Here is a 23,425-nt window from a genome sequence, read left to right as displayed (position 1 = left end):
TCATTTCCTTGTTGCTCTCTCTGTACAACAATTATGCAATAGCTGCGTGAGCTAATAAAGAAAATATTAACAAACCGACGAACTCGACGAACCTCGAAATAGCTATTTACAGCAGTGATTACCATTTTTGTGTAGTTAAAACCTGATAATTGGTAGGAACTACATTTGGGGAAAGAGCGAATTTTCATGAAAATAAAACACAATTCTTGGATTTTGACCACTAAAGTCGCAGACATAGTGGCAGCTGTGTAATCCCGATGGAAAAACACTTTCTCTTTAAAAATTAATGGGAAAATCCCAGTAGTTGGCTGTATACCATAGTTAAAAAACTAATACAGAAGTAAAAACTTCAAATTTGTATATTGGTATAAAATTTTTTTATTAAAACTTGTTAAAAGTGTCGTCCAAAAACTAGAAATGCATAACGTTTTCAATCTGAATCATATGATCCTCAGTGCATTCTGTTAGTACATGTAGCTAGCACAAAAATGAAGTGGTGACATCAATATATGGTTTAAATAATGCGACCCTATTCAAAAACCAATAAACAAGTATTTTCAAAAATATACTGTAACCTCACTAACTGTTATTGTTTCCAACATAATATATGCAATTCTTCTGAGCACATATTTATTTCACATGCTAATAGTTCGTTTTTCGAAAGGACTGTAAGCTTTGTGTAATGTTTTGGTACTGCATTGTAGAGAAATGTGTGTTTACTGCGCAGTAAAAAACGTTTTATTACACTGTTCTATAGTCTGGCAAATATTAAATGAAACTATAAATTACAAATCACGCGTTTTAAGTGGTCAAAAGTAGCCGAAATAACGTGTCTATCATGCATTCTCGGAAATCTTGTCTCGGAAACTTATTTATCAAATAAGTTTTCATTCACATTACTAATGTGTAGACTGAGTGGATGTGCGGAAATCGACTATATACCAAAAGATGTAAAATACTCAAATTAGTATATTCTTTTTATTTCAGAACGATATTCAATTATTTAGTCTGTCAATTGAAAGAGCGCTAGTAACCGCAGATACTTGTTTGGTTTGTGTGTATATAATGTCTTTTAAAAACATGCCAAAACGTGTTTATTTGGAAGAAGTTATACATTGAGTCATGCATGGTATGAATCATATTTAGAGACCGACCAAATGTGATTTTTTTGGCCGAAGCCGATGCCGAAGTTCGGCCTGTAGGATACCTTCGGCCGAAGCTGAAGGTGACTAAAAATATACCTATTGCTATTATATGTTAATAATTTAAATAATGTGCATTATATTTTTATTACCTGATATGTGATAAACAAAAATATGAAATTATGAGATAAAAAAGTCAAACATTTATACATTATTTGGTAATAGAAGCGATAATAAAGATAAATAACAATAAAAAACATTAAAGTCGAAACATTCATAGTCGATGGTCGATGTTTTGCCATTTAGGTATCTAGTCAAAACACCAGGAATCATGAGTTTTAACAAATGCAATAAAATTATTATTATCAGAATTTTACTACGTGAGAAATATTCAAATGATGATCTTTGAGACATCTTGGCCTATTGTTAAAATTTATATCCTACCTACTACCTGACCTGAAAGTTTGTAAAACGTTTTAGTTAAGGGTATAAAATAGGGTGTAAATACTATTTAAATTATCAAAGACCGAAGCATATTGTTCAGAGATTATTTCATTTCTATCGTATAGTATACTGACAGAACATTTTATTATTCCACCTTCGGCGAAACCTTTGGTTTTGTTTTGGCCGAAGCCGAATTTTGGCCGAAGGTTTAAATATTGGCCGAAGGTGGCCGAAGCCGATTAATCGGTCGGTCTCTAATCATATTGTTACAAATATAATAATCCCCGCAATTAAGTCTACGTATTGTGTTTACGGCAGTAAACAGAACGAAACGCAATTATCGAGATTCAAAGTTTATGTCTGAAAAAAATTTAATTCTGTTGAGTGTCAAATAACCGAGAAGTCTATTTAATAACGGAATTAATCAATGTCCTGACATTTTGCCGAAATGTGTTTACAAAGTAAAATAAAGACACAACAGATAAATCAACAGCTGAATCAGCAGATTGCCGCAACAACACAACGAAGCAAATACTTTCATTTTATAAGCGCCATTAAAAAACTGATGAATGATTAATATGTGGCCCCAGCTAACTTTTAGTTAACTATAATTATAGATACTACAAATATACTAGTTATAGAAACTATATGCAGTAGCTTATAGAAAACATTTACCTACGTTAGTTTAAAAATGTTAAGTTTTTATTTTATTTTGTTCTAGGCTGTCGATTGGTGGTCAGTTGGTGTCTTAACCTATGAACTTTTGACTGGCGGGTCTCCGTTTACAGTGGAAGGCGAGAAAAATACCCAACAAGAGATTTCGAAGAGAATCTTGAAATCAGCTCCTCCGATTCCAAAGTGTAAGTAGGCTATAAAAACATACATTATGTTTACATAATACATATAGGTTGTGGCAGATAAACAGCCAATTCGAAATATCTCAAGAGCTAAAGGTAACTGAATTATGAAATTTGGAATGAAGGAGTTTTGAAAAGTAAACTGTTTAATGGAAATATCTAAAATATTTTCATCATCACTTCTATAAATCTATCGGAATTTGCTTACCGGAACTTCGTTTTTTGATGGGACACGCTATATGTTTTTTAAGTTTAGTTATTCTGAATATTTTTGTAATACTTCCCGATACCTACCTATTGTGAACCGTTTTTGAGTTATAATGGTTTTTATATGAAAATTACATTTTTCTACTTGTTAGTGTAACAGAATAGTATCCAGAACTTGCCGTGTTTTTGATGAGAGACATCCTGAGAAGCCTCAACCAAATAATAAAACCGTAAAATGTTTGTTGAACAACTGTTTTCCGTTTGGTAAGTTTATAAGTAAAAGGAATAAGCCCAAGACTCACGTCGATAATGAAAACTTACAAATAGATATCCTGGGATATTTTGCAGCTAATCCAAATTCATCCTTACGAGAATATGAGCAACTGTTACAGGTATCGAATTAAAAAAAAACATCATTGGAGCCCTTATTCTATATGCTATCTCAACATTTACATCCTGGAGATCATGTAAGACTTATAGTTTAATGAAAGGCCAAGAAGATCAAAATTTTGCAAAAAAAAAGTATGTTTAACCGCCCCAACAATCACTTCTGGAGTGACGAAAAAATCTTCAGCTCACGTGGGATAGTAAATTCCGTAAGATAGGAGAAGCTAAATCTAAAATGCACAAGAATACACAACTTTAATCATAAAGAACTTAGTGTATGGGAAATTATTTAACGTAAAAAATTTGCACTTACGGAGTACAATTAAAAGAAACTGGCTAGGTTGTCAACACGATAGGGTATAATTATTAAAAAGGACTCCAAAAGTCCAATTTCTCACTTCTGGGTACCATTTTGGAGAGAGAGGATTGGACCAGAATTTGTAACATGTGTCAGTATTGTCGTACCTACTGTCAAGCTGCTATACAATCGGTAATTATGATCTTTAAAAGGGTATGGGAATTTATGTAAAATCTATTAAATATTAACGATATGTGAGACAACTACAAAAGCTGTTAAATCCAGAAGTTTTCGAAAGCGAATTTAGTTGTAAACCTATAAGATAAGATATCCAACCTTACTTTTGAATTTAACAAGAGATTTAATTGTACCAACACTGCACGCTTTACATAATAATAAGCCTAACGAGGCTTGGTTTCAACAAGATGGAGCACCGGCTCATAATATTCGAGGAGTCTGCAAATTTCTTCATAAAATATGTAGCGATAGATTGATAGCTAATAAAGGTTTGTTTCTCTGGTAACCAAGGTCCCCATTATTGTCACCCTTAGATTACTATATTTGGGGAAATTTTAAAAATAAGTTGTTCTCTGAAACTATCGCTACTAAGGAAGATATGATAAATCAATTTTTTAACGAATTAGATAGAGAATATCAAGAGCTACTAATGAGAATCTGATTAAAACAGTTCATAAATGTTTGGAAGTTGATGGGAACATTTTAAACATTTTTTACATTAATAAGCTAGTGCTTATTTTCTTTGGTGGCATCTTTTTAATTGTTCAACGTTTAACTTACACTATGAAAGTTGTAAATTAACACAACATATTTATGTAGTCTATAAAAAAAAAAAAAATTTTGTTACAAAAATGTACAAGATCAATTTATTTAAAAACTGCAAGAATTAGGTATAGGGGATACTAATATAGATCGATAGTGAGAAACGTATTCTTCTAAAATAATGAATCACTTACAGGATATCCCATTTGAAGAAAACGAATTAGGCGAAAATTTGACAGCATCCTATATAATGAAAAAGACAACTTTACACTGTAAACGATAAAGCTGTATGAAGTTATAAGTTCCTAAGGAATTTAAACTTTTATTTAAATTACATTAGAGGATATTGAACTTTATATAAATGAAAAGTGTAATTTTCATATAAAAAACATTATAAATTAAAAACGGTTCACAGTAGGGATAGGAAAGTATTAATAAAAATGTTAAGAATAACGGGAATATTTCTAAAATTAAAAAATATATAGTGTGTTCCATTAAAAAAACGTAGTTGTATGCATCTTCTGGTATAACCGAAAGCAGCAAATGGATGAAAATATTTTCATTGAACAGTTTACCTTTGGTTCTCGATATATTTCTAATTGGCCGTTTATCTGCTTGTACTTATTACTTATTTTTGTGTTTAACAAAAAAAATGAAAACTTTTATTTTCAGTTTTCTTTCTCTAAATTACAAAGTCAGAGAATAACTGTATCCTTTCAACCGCCTTTATTCTTACTCTGTCTCATCCTTTAAAGACATTGGCGATCATCAGAACGATCCGCCAAAATCTGCAGCCCTTCTCTGAGTCCACAAGGAATGTCGTATCGTCTATGCATATCTGAGATTGTTTGTTTAGTAACGGGGACAGTGCACATTCTTGCTGTACTACTCGTCTTATAGATAATTCTTTACAGTTTTGGTGTTCTACTCGTATTATGGCTTTCTGATATCGGTATAAATTGGTAATGATTCTCACATCCTGATCATCTATTTCTGTGTTCCATAAAGAAACGTTTCAACCTCCTTACTAGAGTATATTTTCCATCTGATCTGATCTGATCATCTATTTCTGTGTTCCATAAAGAAACGTTTCAACCTCCTTACTAGAGTATATTTTCCATCTCTGTAAGTTTGGTTTATTTTCTCGGATACCTATTTCTAATTTTCATTTCTTCCCCAAATTTTGTTTTTTTTTCTCTACCTACTTTTCTTATTTTTTTAAATATTTTTCAAGTTCCGTGCAACCATTCTTTCATCAGTAATGTTACCGAAATTATCGTCATCGAGTGTTACTTACTTACTTACTTACTAGCCAACGCCCACCCTTGGCATGTTAGCCATTTGGTGGCGCGCTGACCAGTATAGACGAGCCGTTTCTCGTAGGCGATCTTCATCCTCCTCGGGTGGGTCTGTTTTCAGGGCTGGGCACTCTGGAAGGTGAGCAGCATCCATCTGGGGCTGATCACATAGTGGACAGTTGTCATTTTCGCGGACGCCGATGCGATGTAGATGGGAGGCCAGGTAGTCATGCCCCGTAGTTGTTCTGAACACGGCTACACTAATGGGTCTCGGTAAGTTGCGAGGGATTGGTGACTCTATTAGGTGGGCCCAAGATTTTCCAGCACCGGCTTGTATTTGCTGCTCTTTTATCTTCGCTTTGATTCCTCTTCTAATGGTCATCGAGTGTGTCATGGTTTTATTCTCAGAACTAATTCATTAGGACCCAATACCCTTCAGAGCATCTGTCTTCGATTATAATTCTCTTCTTTCTCTCTGTGTCAGAAGGTGTGTTTCTGTCTTTCTTTTTTTTGTATTTCATTTATCTTCTGATTGCATTGGGTCACACTGAATTGAAGGGGTTTAATCGAAAAATACATTATTTATTCTTGTTAGAATTTGTTTTTTATTACTGATTTTTGCTCTGTTTTAGCTGTGGGAAAAGATGTAGCAGATTTTATTAGCAAATTATTAGTAAAGGATCCTAGGAAACGGTTAGGAGGTGGAGAGGAAGATGCCAAAGAACTGAAACGACATCCGTTCTTCAAATGCTTGGATTGGGATAAATTAGCCAGAAAGGAAGTACCCGCTCCATTTATACCTGTGATAAGGTAAACACCATTACATATCATACCATACCAATACATATCTATGTACTATAATAATTATAGTAAGTATGTAGGAAATGTCAAAACATTTAATAAATCTATGAAAGTATTTCGACTTTTACGATTTTTATACAAGAACTGTTACATTACAAACCATATTTAATTTTTTTCTACTTCTTTTAGGAACGAATTGGACGTGTCCAATTTCAGCGAAGAATTCACTGCTTTGCCCCCAACAGACTCCCCTGCCGTCGTTCCTCTCAATTATGACAAAATCTTCAAGGGATACTCCTATGTCGCACCTTCCGTTCTCTTCAGCAAAAATGTTATATCGGACGATCTCCTTCGACCCAACAAAGAGCATGCTAACATCAAGAACTTCCGTTTGAGTAATAGTCCATTTTTCCAAAACTTCGATATTGACTTTAATGAAGAGATACTTGGCGATGGTACCTTCTCCATTTGCAGGAAATGTGTTAATAGGCAAAATGACAAAGACTTTGCTGTAAAGATAGTGAGTAGAGCTAGAGATTGTACCCAAGAGATCAATCTCTTAAGAGCCTGTCAAGGTAATCCGAACATAGTAACACTGCACGACGTCGTCCAAGATGACAGTCACACTTATCTCATTATGGAGTACTTAAAAGGAGGGGAGCTGTTTGATCGTATAAGACGGAAGTCCAAATTTACTGAAAGTGAAGCTTCTGTAATTATGAGGAAACTGGTATCGGCTGTGAGCTTTATGCATTCGCGTGGAGTGGTCCATAGAGACCTTAAACCTGAAAACTTGGTATTCACGACTGACGACGATGACGCCGAAATTAAGATAATCGATTTTGGCTTTGCTAGACTGAAACAAGAACAGGAATCACTTCATACTCCATGTTTTACCCTTCAGTATGCAGCTCCCGAAGTTTTAAAAGGGGACATTGAAGGATACGACGAAAACTGTGATTTGTGGAGTCTGGGAGTCATACTCTATACCATGCTTTGCGGTAAGTGCATAAATTATTTTTGCAATCAACCTATCATGTTAACCATTTCATACTATTTTAGGCAAGGCTCCGTTCCACGCTAGGTCCAGAGACGAAACCGTATCGTCGATAATGACCAGAATTAAAGATGGAGACTTCAATTTTGATTCCGCTAACTGGCAGGGAGTCAGTAAAGAAGCCAAATTCGTCGTTGAGGGTCTTCTGACCGTAGACCCTTCTCAAAGACTGAGAATGATCGATCTCCAGAACAACAACTGGATTCAAGGCAGTCAGAACTTCTCTCAAACACCTCTCATGACGCCAGATGTACTTGGATCTACTGCTGAAAGGTTTGTTCAATGTTTGATATTATTTTCTCGAAATCGAAATTCTTTGTCTATGTTTCCTGTATAATTAGGGCAAATTTTTAATATGTGGAGATACGAACTATATCCACTTTTGTTAATATAACACCAATAATTGAAAATTCTGTAGTGGTTCGCTGTATACCGTAATACTAAAACATGGAAGTATAAAAACTTCTTTTTTGTAGTAGGAATATGTACATGTAATAATATATGAAAATGGATTAGTTGAATCAATCAGTTCCTCTGAAACCATCATCAGTGAGTCTTGCTTTACATATATAGTTGAATTAAATTAAAAAGTAACAATATAATGTGGGATAGACATTGTGTTGTGCTCGCTGTTGTTATGTTTGATGTGCACGAATACGTTCTATTCTAAGCGTATCCACTTCATTTCCTATCACTCTAGAACGCCATTTTGACATGCTAATATGACTATTATCATTTTCTGTGCCTCGTTGCTCATCAGATCGGTCAACACGTGACTTAACTCGTCGCTCATTGCTTTACTTCTACCAGAAGTCAGGTCGTCTTCTCCTTGGCATTGTAAATTTAAAACATCCTCGCGCAGTACGACCCATCACAAACGATGGGTGCCAATGGGTAACAATATAACTACCTCTGAAAGTTGGGAGCCAATGTATAACAATAAAACTCACAACTTTCTGTGAGAGCCAATTGTTAGGCTTCGTCTAGCTCAGTCTCTCAGGTGTGAGAACGTCTTATCTTAAAGGTAAGCCTAAAAAATGAGTCTAGCTGGGACAAATAAACCAAGATATTAACTAATCATATTTATTATACTTTACAAATTAAATTAAATTTTAATATTAAATTAACAACAACAAAAATGTCAAAGTTTACCACTGAGTTACATCACCTTTATTTTTAATGATATCCACAATTGTGCGAGGCCTAGTTTTTACCAAGTTCTGACAAAATTCTAATGTAAACGAATTCCATACTTCTTGCAATTTTTCCTTCAATTCGTTGACCGACCTAGCAGGATGTTTTCTTAAAGTTTTTTTTCATTTCGCGCCACTAAGTCTCTATCTGGGACAAGTCGGGACTGTTAGAAACCCATTCCCGAAGTGGTATGCCATGGTCTTCAATCTATTTTCAACTCTTTTTTGAGGTATTACAACCAGCGCCGACCTGTCGGAAGCTGAATCTTCCGCTGATTTTAAACGGTGTTCCATAATCTGTAAAAGATTCTTTAAAATATTCAAATATTTGTCCGTGTTTACAATCCCATCGATAAAATGTAACTTTCCCACACCTATAGAAGACATGCTGCCCCAGATCATGACAGATGCAGAAAATTTGACTTTTCTCTTCAAACAGTCGGGATGAAAGCTTCATTTTTCCTGCGAATGACGCAACTCCTACTGTCTCCAACACACACTTCAAATCTGGACTCATCACTCCATTGTATTGAATCCCACTGCGACTTCCAGTCGAATCTTTATGCTTGATCATCTTAGTCTATTTTTCTTTTGTTGTAATGTTAAAAGTGGCTTTTCCTTAGCCTAAAATAAAATGAAATTTATTAAAAACAATTCGTACTAATTTTTTCAACTATAAAACCTACTTTGTAAGTACCAAATCCTAATTTGTGGGCCTCTTGGTGACATGTTTATCTAGAAACGTGTCTTCCAATAACGTCACTCCATAAAACGCTTAACTCCATATAATTTGCTCGTCGATTTTTCACTATAATGCGTTTTAATGCCCTTCGATCTGCTTCGGTTAGTTTACTTTTTCGTACATTTCTAGGTTTTGTGACGACCGAACCTGTAGTTTTGTATCTTCTAGCTATATTCCTTACACTATTGCGTGACAATTTCAATATATTCGCGATTTCCGAATTGGATTTTCCAGAATTAAAAAATTTAATAATGATTGAACAAATTTTCTCATCGATAGCTTTACCTCGACCCATTGTTCAATCCACAAATGGCAAAAAGCTTTACAATACTACAAAATACATTTGACGCTGACAATATTATTGTTTGTTTTGATGTCATTTTTCCATAGTTACCTCTGGATTTAACGTAAATATGAAAAAATCAACGTATGTTGACTTAAGTGAATGCATAGCTAGGGTTTAGGGAATATTTTTTATTGTTGAAAATAAATAAAAAACCATACGAGTAATGTTTTTAATAAATATTAATAAAAATGCCATATTAATTAATGTGGGAACGTATAAAAACATGCAGAGTATAATTTGTTTACGAAAATCAACTGCAAATTTCATAGGTGGGGCCAACTGATATGGAAAGGGGCTCGTAATTGTTGGCTTCATATGTAGCTGAATCTAGATGCTTGCATGTATGTATCTTCAGGTAGCCGTTGGGTTCTGAATAGCAGCTGCAGTTGTTATTTTATTGTGGACCATGTGTTTTGGAAAGTCTTCTACCCTTGTGGTTTGAATATGTCCCACCAAAAGGTGGACAAGAAAAAATTAATACGACCAAAAAACTAGATTAATAAACCTTGTGTTAGCAATATCATAACTTTTTAAATATTTCCTTGCCATATGAAAATTGCAAATAATTTTAAGACAATTTTAAATAGAAAATAGAAAATTGGCAATGATTAAAGGAATATAATTATTATTAAATGAATTAGTTAAATTATATTAAAAATTCTAAATGCACATAAGAATTAAAACATTTAACGTAGTGTGTAGGTTCAGCTTAAAAAAAACGAATATAAAAATTATCAGAGAAGATTATATGTCATTGGATATTGGTTAAAAATTAAATATAATCTTAGATTTAACAGTATAAATGAATTTCAGCAGAAAATCCAGCTTAAGCAGACGGAAGACATTATAAAAAGTATTCCCCTATCTTTGAAGTATCTTTACTTCTGCATTGAAGTAAAACTGAGATGACAGAAGTCAAGATTTGCCAACTGACAAATAACGTGTCGCTTGCAGCAGATTATAAATATTTCATACTGTTTTATGTTTACGGCATAGAACAGACTGGAGTCGAATTCAGGAAATATAACTGAAATAAATGTCATAATAAAGATTATGACAGAATATTTAGTACATAGAAATTTGATCGAAGAATTGAGTGCCAACTATTTTTAGTTCATTCGATTACATGAAATCAACTGTAACTTGAGAATATCCGTCAGAAAAAAATCATAGCATGTAATTCGTCTTTAAAAAGACAAACATATGTCATGATGACAGTAAAATGTCACCTGTTAGTGATTCCATAGTAAATTATGAGGGAAAACCAGGAAATGTATAATGTATGTCTGAATTGTCAATATAAATGAGTCAGATAAAATTTTATTATTAGAAGAATTTTTCACCAAGTAACAAAAAAACAAAGTTTTTAAATTGAATTGAAATTGAAACATCAATAAACGTACTTTAACTTAAAAAAAAACAACTATTTTTAGAATAAAAATAGTAAAATGAAGGAGAAAGTTAATAAATGACTAAAAACCGAAATAAATTGAAAGAAAATAGTTATTTGAAGAAAACTAACAAACATGTGACGTTTATAACCATAGCACACTACCACCTAGCATTGAAACTTCCGTGTTAACGAATAAAACAATGATTGGCGCATCACCTAGTAACCGGGAGCGTAACTATACATACATGGCGCTAAATTCAAAAGTTTAGTAATATTGCCTAGCATTGTGAACTCATTTTAAAGTAAAGGAAAATCGATATAATCCTAAAATATCAAGAAAAATCCTTATCATATACGATAATAAATATTTTTCGTATACTTTTTGGGTTTTCTGTGATTAAAAAAATTAAAGAATAAAATATAGAATAAAACCTTTATTTATAAAAACGTTACAAGAAATGTTATATGTGTTACAAGAAATATTAATAATACAAGCCAAGTGTAGTATAATTTAGTTTTCTTAATGTTGTGACAACAACTGGTCATTATTTAAATTATTGTTTTGTCATTCTTATGTCAAGTTTTATGTGAATGAAAGCCTAATTCTGCAGAAGGCATTTTACTACAATTTTAGTCGCATAAATTTACAATTTAGGGCTCTTAACAGCACTCACCCATTTATCAAACATATCCATATAATTTCGTGGACTTGGAAAACGGTAATGCTTGCTAGTAGTATCCATGCAATCTGGAACACAACATCTTCTTTGTTCATTTCTTCGTTTTTCCATTGGTATTCCATATAATGTGTTCGATGCCATAATAAAAAATCGTCTAAAATTGTACCTTTTTGCACTATTTATATAAAAAATTTTAAATTATAAAATAAATTATAAAAAATAAAACAAATACAAATATGGCGCCGTATTTGTCTAAACCATCGTCTAAACTCGACTTTGAATTGACCACAGCACACTCCCTCCGCGCAGGAATGAGACTAGCAGCGCCTCCAAACGAATGGGAGCGAAATCCGAACGTGATTTGACCTTGGCTATCCCTGTTACCAATCTAGGTGTAATTTTATCTATGTGTATAACGTTACAACTACTAAACTACATCATACTACAAAAAATGGTAAATGGCAGTACTTTCATTGAAATATAAAGGAAAGGAATGACATGTTTATATACTATATACCACTATATTTTAAAAGATTTTTTGCCAAACTATGTAATTATATAAAAAATAAATTTTTGATTATTAGTTGTTGGGTCTTATCTTGATATATGATATAAAGCTTATATTAATCTATATATAAGCTTATATCAATATATGATATAAAATTTAATTATATTAACCAATTAACCTCAACCTAAAATCGGGCACGTGCATTAAAGTAAATAGACGTGAAGATAGCCAATCCAAAGGAGTATAATATAACTTGTACTGGAAAATAAAATTGTTTCTTTTACTATTTTTCTTACAATTTGCCCTACCCAGTATGTATGACATTTGAATCATGGTAATTGTAAAACGCGCAAAATTAAAATAATCGTTATAATTTTTTTAATTTTGTGTACTATTAAGTAATCACAAATTTTTTTGCAAAAATCCGAATGCTACCTCTCACATGTACATTAAAACAGATCATCCTCCCTGGACTAGTACTATAAAACTTAGGGATAGGGATTCATTTTTATATAATAGATAGATTCTTATAGACCGTTTTTTTATTTTTAGGATTCTCCAGACGACCTTCAGTGCCTTCCATAAAGCGGAACGGGAAGGGTTCCGGCTTCAAGACGTCCTCAATGCGAAGTTAGCGCAGCGCAGACGAATGAAGAAGAGTTCATCCGATAATAATAGCTCCAGTTCGTCTTTTACCAGTGAGGGCTCGTTGAAGAGCGGCGCAGTTACTCCTGCGCGCTCGAAGCTCTCGCTCGAATTGATAAAGACTGAAGAACTCGCCGCTCCTGAGCCCCAGGAGACCACAAGAGTGAACGAATTCTCGAACACGATAAATTCGAGCAGTTCTGATTCCAGGACTTCTGATGCTTTTAGAGAATCTACCAGCTCTAGTGGAATTGTTGTATCAGATAAAAATTCCGTCGACAGTAAGACCGAGAAGAAAAAGAGGGGCAGGAAGAGATACATCCAGTCCAGGCAGAGCGAGAGGATACGTAGAACTAGATTAGAAATCGACGGGGAACCTCCTATGGAATTCATTTCCCTGCCAAATAGGACTAGGAAACGTAAGATCCAGGAAGTCGATGGACTAGAAGAGCACCCGGAGACACCTCAATCAAAAATCAGAAAGAAAGTTTCTTCTACGAATAGGAAGAAAAAGCGGTAGACTTTATTTTTATTACGTTACATAGTTATTATTAGTTACAAGTCATTTGTAGGTGTTAGATTGAGGTGCAGATGCGTTTTGACTCCAGATTGTATGTACAAGCTGTCCCAAATTCTAGGTAATTCTAACGAAAGAATGTATCTTTCGCCAATCGTATTTAAAATTGAATAAGTGTGTATTTATTATTGTTTATAAGAACGATCAAAAACTCTTTTTGGGACGTCCTGTACTAAAACTCAGTATTTTGAGAAAATCGTTGGTTATACGCAAAAAATTGGGGATGTACGGGAAGTAGAGGTTTGTTACCATATAAAAAAATCTAAAAATGTGATAAAAATGGTTAAATATAAATTTAAAAAATCCCTGTAAAATACACTTTTTGGTTACTTAGATAAAAATGCCGAAGCTCTTTAGATTGCGATGGGGTCTAGTGAAACGATTTGGTTCTACTGATAATTGTGAAAGGCTGTGATGATGGATTTCTCTAGCAATTGTGAAAAATATACAAAAATACAAAACACTATCCAAATGATACAATTCAAAACAAAACTTCCATTTTTTACTTTTTTCGAAATTCCGACAACAATTTTTAACTGTTATTAACAAACTGTTCTTGCAGATTGTTACGCCAAATGCCGGAGAACTCTTTGAACCTTTTTGAAATCTCTATCGCATCTTCGAGCATCGATAAAATCAAATTCCATTTTTATTTCACAACAAACTTGTTAAGTGCACTTCTTTATTAGGATGAATGTTTAAAAATTTTTCTACAGACTGCCATTTATTGCCGAAAAGAAACCTTTTTAACAAAAATGTCAATGTTTATATTAACTTTTATTGTAGTTCTTTTATACACGATATTTTTTTATTATATCTTGTATGCTAATACCTTTGTAGCACGATTCTTGATATGTTCTACAAGGTTACGACATGAAGCTTTTGACCCCAATATATTTTGGACGAACACTTTCACTTTTATATAATATTTAAAAAAAAAATTTACATTTGAGAAAAATTAGTTAATTTTTCAATAGTTATAGACTTGCTTTCTTCTGGTTTCTTTTCTATTTGGATGACGCTCTGTATGAAGAAAAAATACCAAAAAACTGTATATATTATTATTATACATACAATATAATAGAAAATTTTTTGTAAATCGTTTATTTCTCGTTTATTGCTGTATGAAATTGTTTTTATACAGATTTTTAAGGAAAAGATCGTGACAAACGTATCAATGTTGAAACCATGTTTTGTTAATTTTTTTAATAGATGGGAAGGTTGCAATATCGGGGAGTAATAAAAATTTTACTGTTTTGTGTAAGACCGATATGTCTATGTTTCAAAATATGTTTCAATGGCCTGTTATTTTATTAAGTATTACTTAAAAATGATTGTGATTAAACACAAACAAAAACTCCATTTGTTGTCGTTAATGGTATTCGATCTTTGACAGCTAATTATCAAATCTACGTGGACAATTTTGATACCAATTTAACCCTTGTGAAACTGAAATGATTTAAAATATAATGTCAACACGTACTCGCCCGCTGTATGATTGTGATCCTGCAAGGGTGTATTGCTTATTAACTCAATGAAAAAGAAATTTCTTTCATTTTTTTTTCAGTAGTAAATTGTCAAAATAGGTTCAAACTTTCTATTTATGTGCAGCTTTTAGAGAAATATGCACCATGTAAAAAGTTATGAGGACTAAAAGTTCCTTGTGGGAAGTATTTGTTTAATCGTGAATTCTTTTGGACATAATATATGCATTAATAACACTTGCATCTAAAAAAAGAAGACAACCTTATCCACGATTTTGTAGACTTCCTACTTATGGGATATAATGCCCGAAATAGACAAAGTGATCGACACCTTCTATGTGTAGTGTATAATCTGCAATAACCTTTGAAAATCTTTCTTTTTGTACATTTTAACATGCTTAGAACATGTGGTTGATTGGCAGTTGTAATAACCGTGACTTCTTTGGTGTTTAACCACTGTAGTGCTGTTATAGGGCCACTGCTTAAACAATAGAATTAATTCTTCTTATTTCCGGAGTTCCCAGTAGCTTTTTGCGAACTTTTTTAGTATCTTTTTTAATCTGGTTATTGTAAAAGCTTTGGAGATAACAGGATTATTATAAAATGGATCAATTGACCAATATAAATTGCCTGGTAAAGGGTGCACGTTCATTAAAATAAAAACACCTAGCAGTAAATCAAAAGGAAAGAAATTCTCAAAATACAATATGAGTTGGCTTTTATGGGTGAATTGAATAGTTGACTGTAAAATTTGTGCATTTTTAGAATCTGCTTCAGAAGTCCATTGTTTATTAGATATTTGAAATTTTTGCTCAGCAGCAAGATTAGTGATGGTAACCACTGGAGTGATTGTTGGTCATTCTCTGCTGTTCTTTAAATTGAGGCATTTACCTCATAGGGTGTAGAAGGACAGCTTCATCAAACAATTATTTAATTCTGCCATCAATAACGGACTTACCACAAACATAAGTAGTTGGGGATGGTATAAAACTGTTGTCATCATCATCGGAGTCGGGATCAACATCAGACCAATCTTTTTTTAAGGTAGCAAGGAGTTCACGTTCTGATAATCCCTCTTTTTTCACATAGTAATGCCAAATGGAACACCAATTTAAATATTTGTGACGCACCACTTTTCGTGTTTTCTTGATGGATTTGGATAAGGGAAATGTTGTGTATCTTTTTAGACATTTGTTGTAAAATAAATTACGATGCATTTATGTAGTTTGCCCTAAAAATAAACATGTCAAGAATACAATTACTTTGTACTTAACAGAGTTTTTTGATCGGATTTACCAAATAATTTGAGAAAGTGTAAGAGAAAACAACGTTTAGTGGCAAGAAATACCAAAATTCATAAACATGTAGTTAGCTATTGTCAATTAAACGTGTTACCCGTCTAATAAGTGTAAGAATATTTGATAGTTTATCCATGAAACGAGCATTATCCATGAACCCTGACTCGTTCCTCCTCTCTGCTCTACCCCTTCTTATATCTACATGAAAATAATTCGACAGCATGATCAACAAATCTGTCAAATTGTAACGGATATTGTCGGCCTCGCATTATAGTAGAGAGGTAGCCACTTCAGCACACTTTAAACAAAACGTGACATTTATATCAAATGTCATATAAATGTCACTTTTGATCACACTGTCACTTGTGATCACGACGTCACATAATTGTCACGTTTTATGTCAAAGGTAAAAGTGTGCTGAAGTGGCTACCTGTCTATCCATCATTATCTCAGCCATATTTCATTAATTTAACACAGTTCCTATATTTCATCTTAGTATAGTAGATATGCGCCACTGTTTCCTTCTTCAGCCGGCATTTCTTTCTTGCTAATGGCCACATGTTTGTTACATATGCTAAGAATCTGAATTTAAAGTAGTTGGGGGATGTATTAAAGCAGAGATTCTCAACCAACATATTTCGCTGCTGTGTTTTGGTGTTCCACTGAACCTAGGCTGACTTTTTTTCCAATATGAACTTTTTTCTGGTCTGAATAGTTTTGTGTTCGTTTAAATAACAGCTTATGTATGAATCTTACAAAGTCGTTAGTGTTCAAACTATGTTTAATTTGATATCTATTATGAAATTCCCACAATCGTTTTTAAGAAGTACTCTATTAAATAGCATTTACCATAGAAGTTAATCTGCAGACACTAAAAGAACACACATATATATCTCCAGTAGCTTACATATAAATATCTTATCTGACGGCAAGATATGGACAGTGAAAATGCCAATCTGCATGTCCAAAACATATGAGAAAAGAAACAATCTGTTATGTTGTTTGTATCGTGGTTGAAAGAAGAGTGTCTTTACCACTTTTGATATACAAAATGCCGGATGAGCCAAAGCTTAAATCAACTACTAATTCGACAAACTTCATTTTTCAGTATACAACAGAAGGAAAGGCCCATGCGTGTGATATTTGGACATAGTGCCTGGAAAGACACTCAACTGAGTCCCGTGTGCCAATGTATTCATCATCATTAGCTCCAGTTTTATAGTTTTTGGATCTGTAACTTTCAATCTAAATTCCCCATTGAATAGAGTCGACTGATGCTTGATTACTACGGTGAGAAATAAGGTCTTATCGATCCGTTATATTTATTCATTCTTTCCTACCGGAAGGAGTTATATGTAAGAAAACCGAAGTTTATGATATATGATTGTTTAGTGCCTGCAGATTGATTTAAACTGCATAATAATTTTATTGCATTATATGATTTTTTGTGATCGGCTATGATTGCTTATGTGTAAATAGTGCAACCGACTCATTGTTAAAATGTTTAATAATTTTTATATTTATTTAAAATATTTATTCTTCGCAATTACCTGATTAGGATAAGCATTGAATTACTCCTTGAGTTGAAATATGAAAATTATGTTATTATTGATTTTAGGTTTTTGATCTTTTTTATGTCAATTTTTATTCTGATATACAGGATATATTTTAAAGATTATTGACCATATTTTATATAACAGGGAGTTGCTTTAACTACACACTTCCATGTATATCAAAATTAAATCGGTTTGATCAAGTATTATGAAACTAGAAAAAAAATATTGTTTTTGTCGCAAACATAATACATTTTTTTTTATTGATTATTTTTTAATTTTATCAACGAAACACAAAGTGCTGGTCAAATATTAACGATATTAAAAATTCCTTTGGTATATATACACAGTATAGTAGACGTTTATAGGCTGATACAAATGAGATAAATAATATAAAGTTGCAATCTAAATGAAACACTTTTTGTTTTTTATTGTGTATCTTTGTGAGGTTACTTATTTTTTTTTTACGTTTTCTCTTCGTATTTTTAATAATTATTCAGTCTAGTTTATTTGCGATTGTAGAATGCCTGACATCATTTAAGTATTCTTCGCTTTCAAGTGTTTTAGCCCAATTTCGGAATAAAGAACACTAAAATTATTTTACAGAGTATTTATTACTATTTTACTATCATACAATATGTGATGTAGTTGCTATTGTCAGTTAAACTAAATATCTTATTTTGTTATTAGCGTAATAAGATATTCTTCTTCTTCTCTTGGCGCTACATCCCATTGTGCGTTTTGGGTGTGTAACAACACTTTTCCATTCAGTACCGTGAACTAATTTCTTTTTCTATGACTTCTAGATTCTCCTCTACATCATCCATCCATCCATCTTTACGGGACCTTCCATTTTTTTATTATTCTTACAACGCGATTATCTGGCATTATTTCTACAAATATTGCCAATATCTTCTTGTAGCACCTTCTTGTAGTATTATAATTTCAAATTTCCAGTCTCGTAAGTGTCAATTTAAGGTAGATTAATTACCGTTTATTAGTTATCTTTAATATTCTTTAGCTGTTTTGTAACATAAACAGTTTCTTCCATTGTTCGTTTTTACTTTTTGTTTTGCTGTTCGGTATATTATTTCGTCCATTGATTTCTGTTCCCTCTTTGTCATTCTTCCTGAGATGAAGATTTCCTGAAAATATTTTTATGATTTCTAATTTCTCACCAATGCATATGTATACGCATATGTATAATGAGGACTTTCATTCGACATATATCTTGCTCTTGAGGAAGGATTATGTTTATGTCTTTTTAAATTTTATTTTAGCTTCTAGCACTAAGAATCATTACACAAAATAAAATCTGTACCCATAAAGAGCAAAACATTAAAACATAAAACATTATATTGTTTTTTGTAAATAGTAATGCCATAACTTAATTGGAAAACGCTACTGTGGATTTTTCTGTTAAGATAATTTGAAGGAATATTTTTAATATCGTTAGTTGTTTATCCAGTAAGTCGGTTTTGTTGTAACTCATTTGAAATTTATCAGGAATAATGCGATTTTGTGCTTCTTTAGGAGCAGCTCAATGCTTTTAACACTTGGATCATTGCACAGTCCAGTTTGTAGTAGTATTGATGATACAAACACTGGTATTTTTGTTTTGTCTATGAGCCATTGTAGTTACTAAGCTGGGCAAATAAAACTGTTCTAGGAATTGATAAAATAACAATATTTCGTCCATCTTTAACGTTTTAATAATATTTTATAAAATGCATTTCTTTTTGAATGGAAAATGAAGGAAATTATAGAACTTCGGAAGCTTAAAGTTAACATAGTTTTTTTTCTATAGTGTCATCTTATATCACTTTTATTACTAATTTTGTTAATTAATTGATCATCTGAGCACTCCGACGAATATTTGCCCACCTCTTGCCTTAGTTTTTAAACCATGACATGCTTTCAACTTAATATTTCTTTGCACTGACCTATCACTGCACTGCTGGGACATAGGCTTAACTTAAAAGTAATTAATCTCTTGTGTCCTTAGCTGATTGGGTCCATTTTGCTCCCCTTTTTTCAGACCATCTTTCCGACCAGCCTGTAAAGTCTCTTGTGTTAATTTTGGGTCACCATTTCAATATTCTTCGTACACATGCTCTTATTTACTCTTGCCATCCCAGCTCCACTTTAGTTTCGCTAGGTTTTTGATCATGTTGCATATTTGGGTTCTTTGGCGAATATCTTCATTTCTATATCCTATTGCTGATAGTAATTTTTTGTTTCAATTTTCTGTGGACGACTCTAAATTAGTTTGCTGATGTTTTAGTGTGGTAAGAGTTTCGGCCTTAGTAGATCAGATCTGTATCTGTCATATTCTGTGCCTAAGGTATTCACGTCATATTTTAATATCATTAGATATGCTAGGAGAAAAGCCAAGGAAAAGTGGATTTTGGCAGGAAAATGGTGAGTTTCGTTTCATACTGAGATGAAGCTATTTCTTCGTTTTCCTTTCCACGTATTTTTAAACAAATTCAGTCACAAATCTATGTGAAACATATGTATAGTTTTTTATACAAACAAAATTTGACACAAATACACTAACGTTCGATTTGTTGGAAACTTTTTAAATAGCTTAATAATAGACACTCACAAAACTGTTGTTAACTTTATAGCAAACCGATATTTTATTACTCCAATTGGTTTTTTTTTAGGATTTTAGCTACCGAGATGGACAATATTCGCAGCTAATGCTATATAGATATTAAATGAACAGCTAAGAATAATTTTCTTTGAATTTGTGCAATCTCTCATCCAGCAGTAACTACAATGTCGTTTTACTGATTTTTATTTTAGTCATTATATTTATTAAATTGGGTTAGTTCGTTGGCGTTTTCCAATGTATAGAAAGGGGGACTCGAAACTGTCAAAATCCCTATACGTAGTTTAAAAATTTATGAAAAAAAGTGTCTATTTTTGTTAGATGTCAAAAAAAATGTATGTACCTATTGGAGCCCTCGCTTGATTACGCCAATGAGATAGAATGATTCTCTTTAACTTCTGCTAGTTTATTTTCGCACTCAGGTACAATATTATTGTAATTACGAGACATAGATGTAGCGACTGAGGGATATAAAGATAACGTTGGGAAATTGCTGAATTTGTTTTTTTAATGAAATTTAAAAAATACTTAATACTGTTTGATGCTTAAGTATGTAAAAACCAATTTGATGCGTTGCTGAATTCATTTGAACTTTGTCATATTATATATGAACTTATCAGCCTTTTCATTCATTAATTTCTTTCGTTTTTTTTTGTAAAACAGTGTTCCTTAAAACTCAATTGAGGTTTAGTTGAATAACTTACCACATTTCTCATATAATAAAACATGTTAAAATTTTGCATCAAAATATGAATGCGTTTCTTTTAAAGCACGAAACGTTATTTCTCGTATAGCGACATCTATGTTTAAAAAGAAATAACCACTTACTTAGTATTTAATTTTATATTACTTACAGATATTGTTCATTTGTATATGGTATTTTTCTGTAACTGATGGGTATATATATATTTATATGTGAAAAATATTGAGAAAAATTGAAAAGAGACCAAGTGGACAGTGCCTTTAAATGAACCTCTGACGATGGAGGGAGTTATGCTTGTTTAGGGCAAGATACATATTATGATTGTAATATGCCTTAATTATGTTAGTATTAAATATTTAATTCTTTAAATATCGACTTTCACTTGCCCTTTAACCCTTTCTCCACGTCATATGTTGTTTATGAAACTTAATAAAGCAAATACATACATTAATACAAACTGGTAATTAGTTAAAACATATGACCTAAGTCATAAAAAAATATATGACCTACTTTGCTGTGGGTAGAATTCGGCATGTCTAGTTTTGTCTCAACGTATTGACCGTCCATTCTATATTTTATCGTGAGTCTTATATATCGGGAGAAAATACTAAAAATATAATTAAGTAAGGTTAGTATACAGGGTTGGGATAAAGTATGGAACCAACTAAATATCTTTGAAACAAAAAAGACGCCATTCTTGAAACTTTGCATGCAAGTAAAGTGACGCATAATGCGTCTTACGTCATATTTTCGTAACTACTCTACTTCCGGTGTCACCGGAAACACCCTTAACTTATTTAATTTAAATGTGATACCAGATACAAGAGTATAGACCCATATGGAAGAACAGTTCAAATGGGCGATTGGGTTACGGTTATTATACTTCAAAACAATCCTTAAGAGGTAGACTGCATAAACTCAAACCGTGGCCATCGGCTTAAAACCATCATGAAAGATGTAGTTATGGGGAAGTGGGAAAGGAGTACGAACGGAGCTATTTATTTAACTTATGCATCCACGCTTAATCAACTTTCGATGTCATTGATTTGCAAATCTTTTGCAGTCTTTTTTGTTTTTTTTCAGAATAAAATCTTTATTTTTAATACACTCGCCATCATAAAATCCGGGTCATCTTGAAAATTTCAAGTTTCTTAAATATTTTTGCCTCTGGCGCAGTATTAACCTTTTTTTGGCTAATGTATTTTTTATTTGTCATCACTGTTTGTTTTAAAAGAAAAAAAAATGGTTTTTTATTGTTTTTATTGAAAAAAAAAACAGAAAACAAATCAAATTGTTGCTAAAACAGACATACGAAAAAAAAAATGGAAAATACAGAACGTGGTAAAAAATCAGTGAAATTTCAATGACTAATATCGTGTACTGCATCCCCTTGCTCTAATAACCTCTTGCAGACGACGGGGCATACTCTCAATTTTTCTCCGTATTACATGTTGTGGTATGTTATTCCACTCTCTCACTAACAGATCCTTAAGCTCCTGTGTGTTGTTAGGAGGTGTATGGGTTTGAATACGTTTTTTTCAAATCGTCCCAGAGATGTTCAAAGGGATTCAGGTCCGGAGACCTAGCTGGCGAGGGTACCCTCGCAATTCCAACCTCATCCAAGTATTACATACTGATCCTGGTAATGTGCGGTCGCACGTTGTCCTGCATAAAAACGGCGTTTTATCCAAGCCCTGCCAGGTTGAGTCTCCGTAATGTACCTTCGTGCAGTTAGGGACCCATTTTCGATGAAGGGTAATTCTGTGTGGAAGTCGGAAGATACACCTTTCCAAGCCATGACCGAGCCTGCACCAAATGGCTTGGAGCAATGCAAGCTTGTGAAAATCGTTCACCGGTTCTCCTCCAAACTCTTACACGTCCATCGGATCCAGTTAGGCAGAAACGGGATTCATCTGAGAATAATACTTGCTTCAATCGTTAATTTCCCAATGCGCATATTGTCGAGCAAAAGCTAGTCGGGCAACTCGAGGCACCCGGCGAAGTGGCGGTCCTCTAGCCATTACCCGAGAAGATAGTCAAGAAGAACGAAGTCTTCTTCTAACTATTGCAATACTAAAATTGCGGTTTCGTACTTCCTCTAGATGATTTTGATGCATAACCGCAGTTGAGGTCCGGTATCGTAAAGCTTGAAACACAAGGAAACGGTCATCTAGTGGCGTGGTCGTTCTTCTTCGTCCAGAGCCAAGTCGTCTGGTTAGCCAACTTGCCTACTGAAAGCGTTGAAGCACTCGTTGAACCGTAGAAAGGCTTACGCCAACAGTTCTTGCGACTTGCTGTTGAGTGTGACCGTCTTCCACAAGTGCAACAATTTGTGCCGTTTCAACAACAGTCAAAGGCATTTTTGGCAAAAAATAAACACTAATAATGGCACTAATAAACACTAATGGTGGCAAT

General features: G+C 33.1%; 1 protein-coding gene across 2 annotated transcripts in view; it reads left to right on the top strand.

The window, feature by feature from the left end:
* LOC140450305 (ribosomal protein S6 kinase alpha-5-like) overlaps positions 1 to 21,379 on the top strand; it is a 422,483-nt gene extending 401,104 nt beyond the window's left edge. For both annotated transcript variants that reach the window (XM_072543860.1, XM_072543859.1), the window contains exons 6-10: positions 2,308 to 2,446; positions 6,046 to 6,223; positions 6,404 to 7,215; positions 7,277 to 7,544; positions 12,686 to 21,379. In XM_072543860.1, coding sequence (XP_072399961.1) covers positions 2,308 to 2,446; positions 6,046 to 6,223; positions 6,404 to 7,215; positions 7,277 to 7,544; positions 12,686 to 13,298 — 2,010 coding nt within the window. In that variant the 3' untranslated portion in view covers positions 13,299 to 21,379. The remainder of the gene's footprint in view (positions 1 to 2,307; positions 2,447 to 6,045; positions 6,224 to 6,403; positions 7,216 to 7,276; positions 7,545 to 12,685) is intronic.
* The last annotated feature ends 2,046 nt before the right edge of the window (positions 21,380 to 23,425 follow it).

The sequence above is a fragment of the Diabrotica undecimpunctata genome, chromosome 9, assembly GCF_040954645.1.
Source record: "Diabrotica undecimpunctata isolate CICGRU chromosome 9, icDiaUnde3, whole genome shotgun sequence".
In the NCBI taxonomy this organism is placed as follows: domain Eukaryota; kingdom Metazoa; phylum Arthropoda; class Insecta; order Coleoptera; family Chrysomelidae; genus Diabrotica; species Diabrotica undecimpunctata.
Note: the sequence above shows the minus strand (reverse complement) of the source record. Positions and strands in the feature narration are given on the sequence as shown.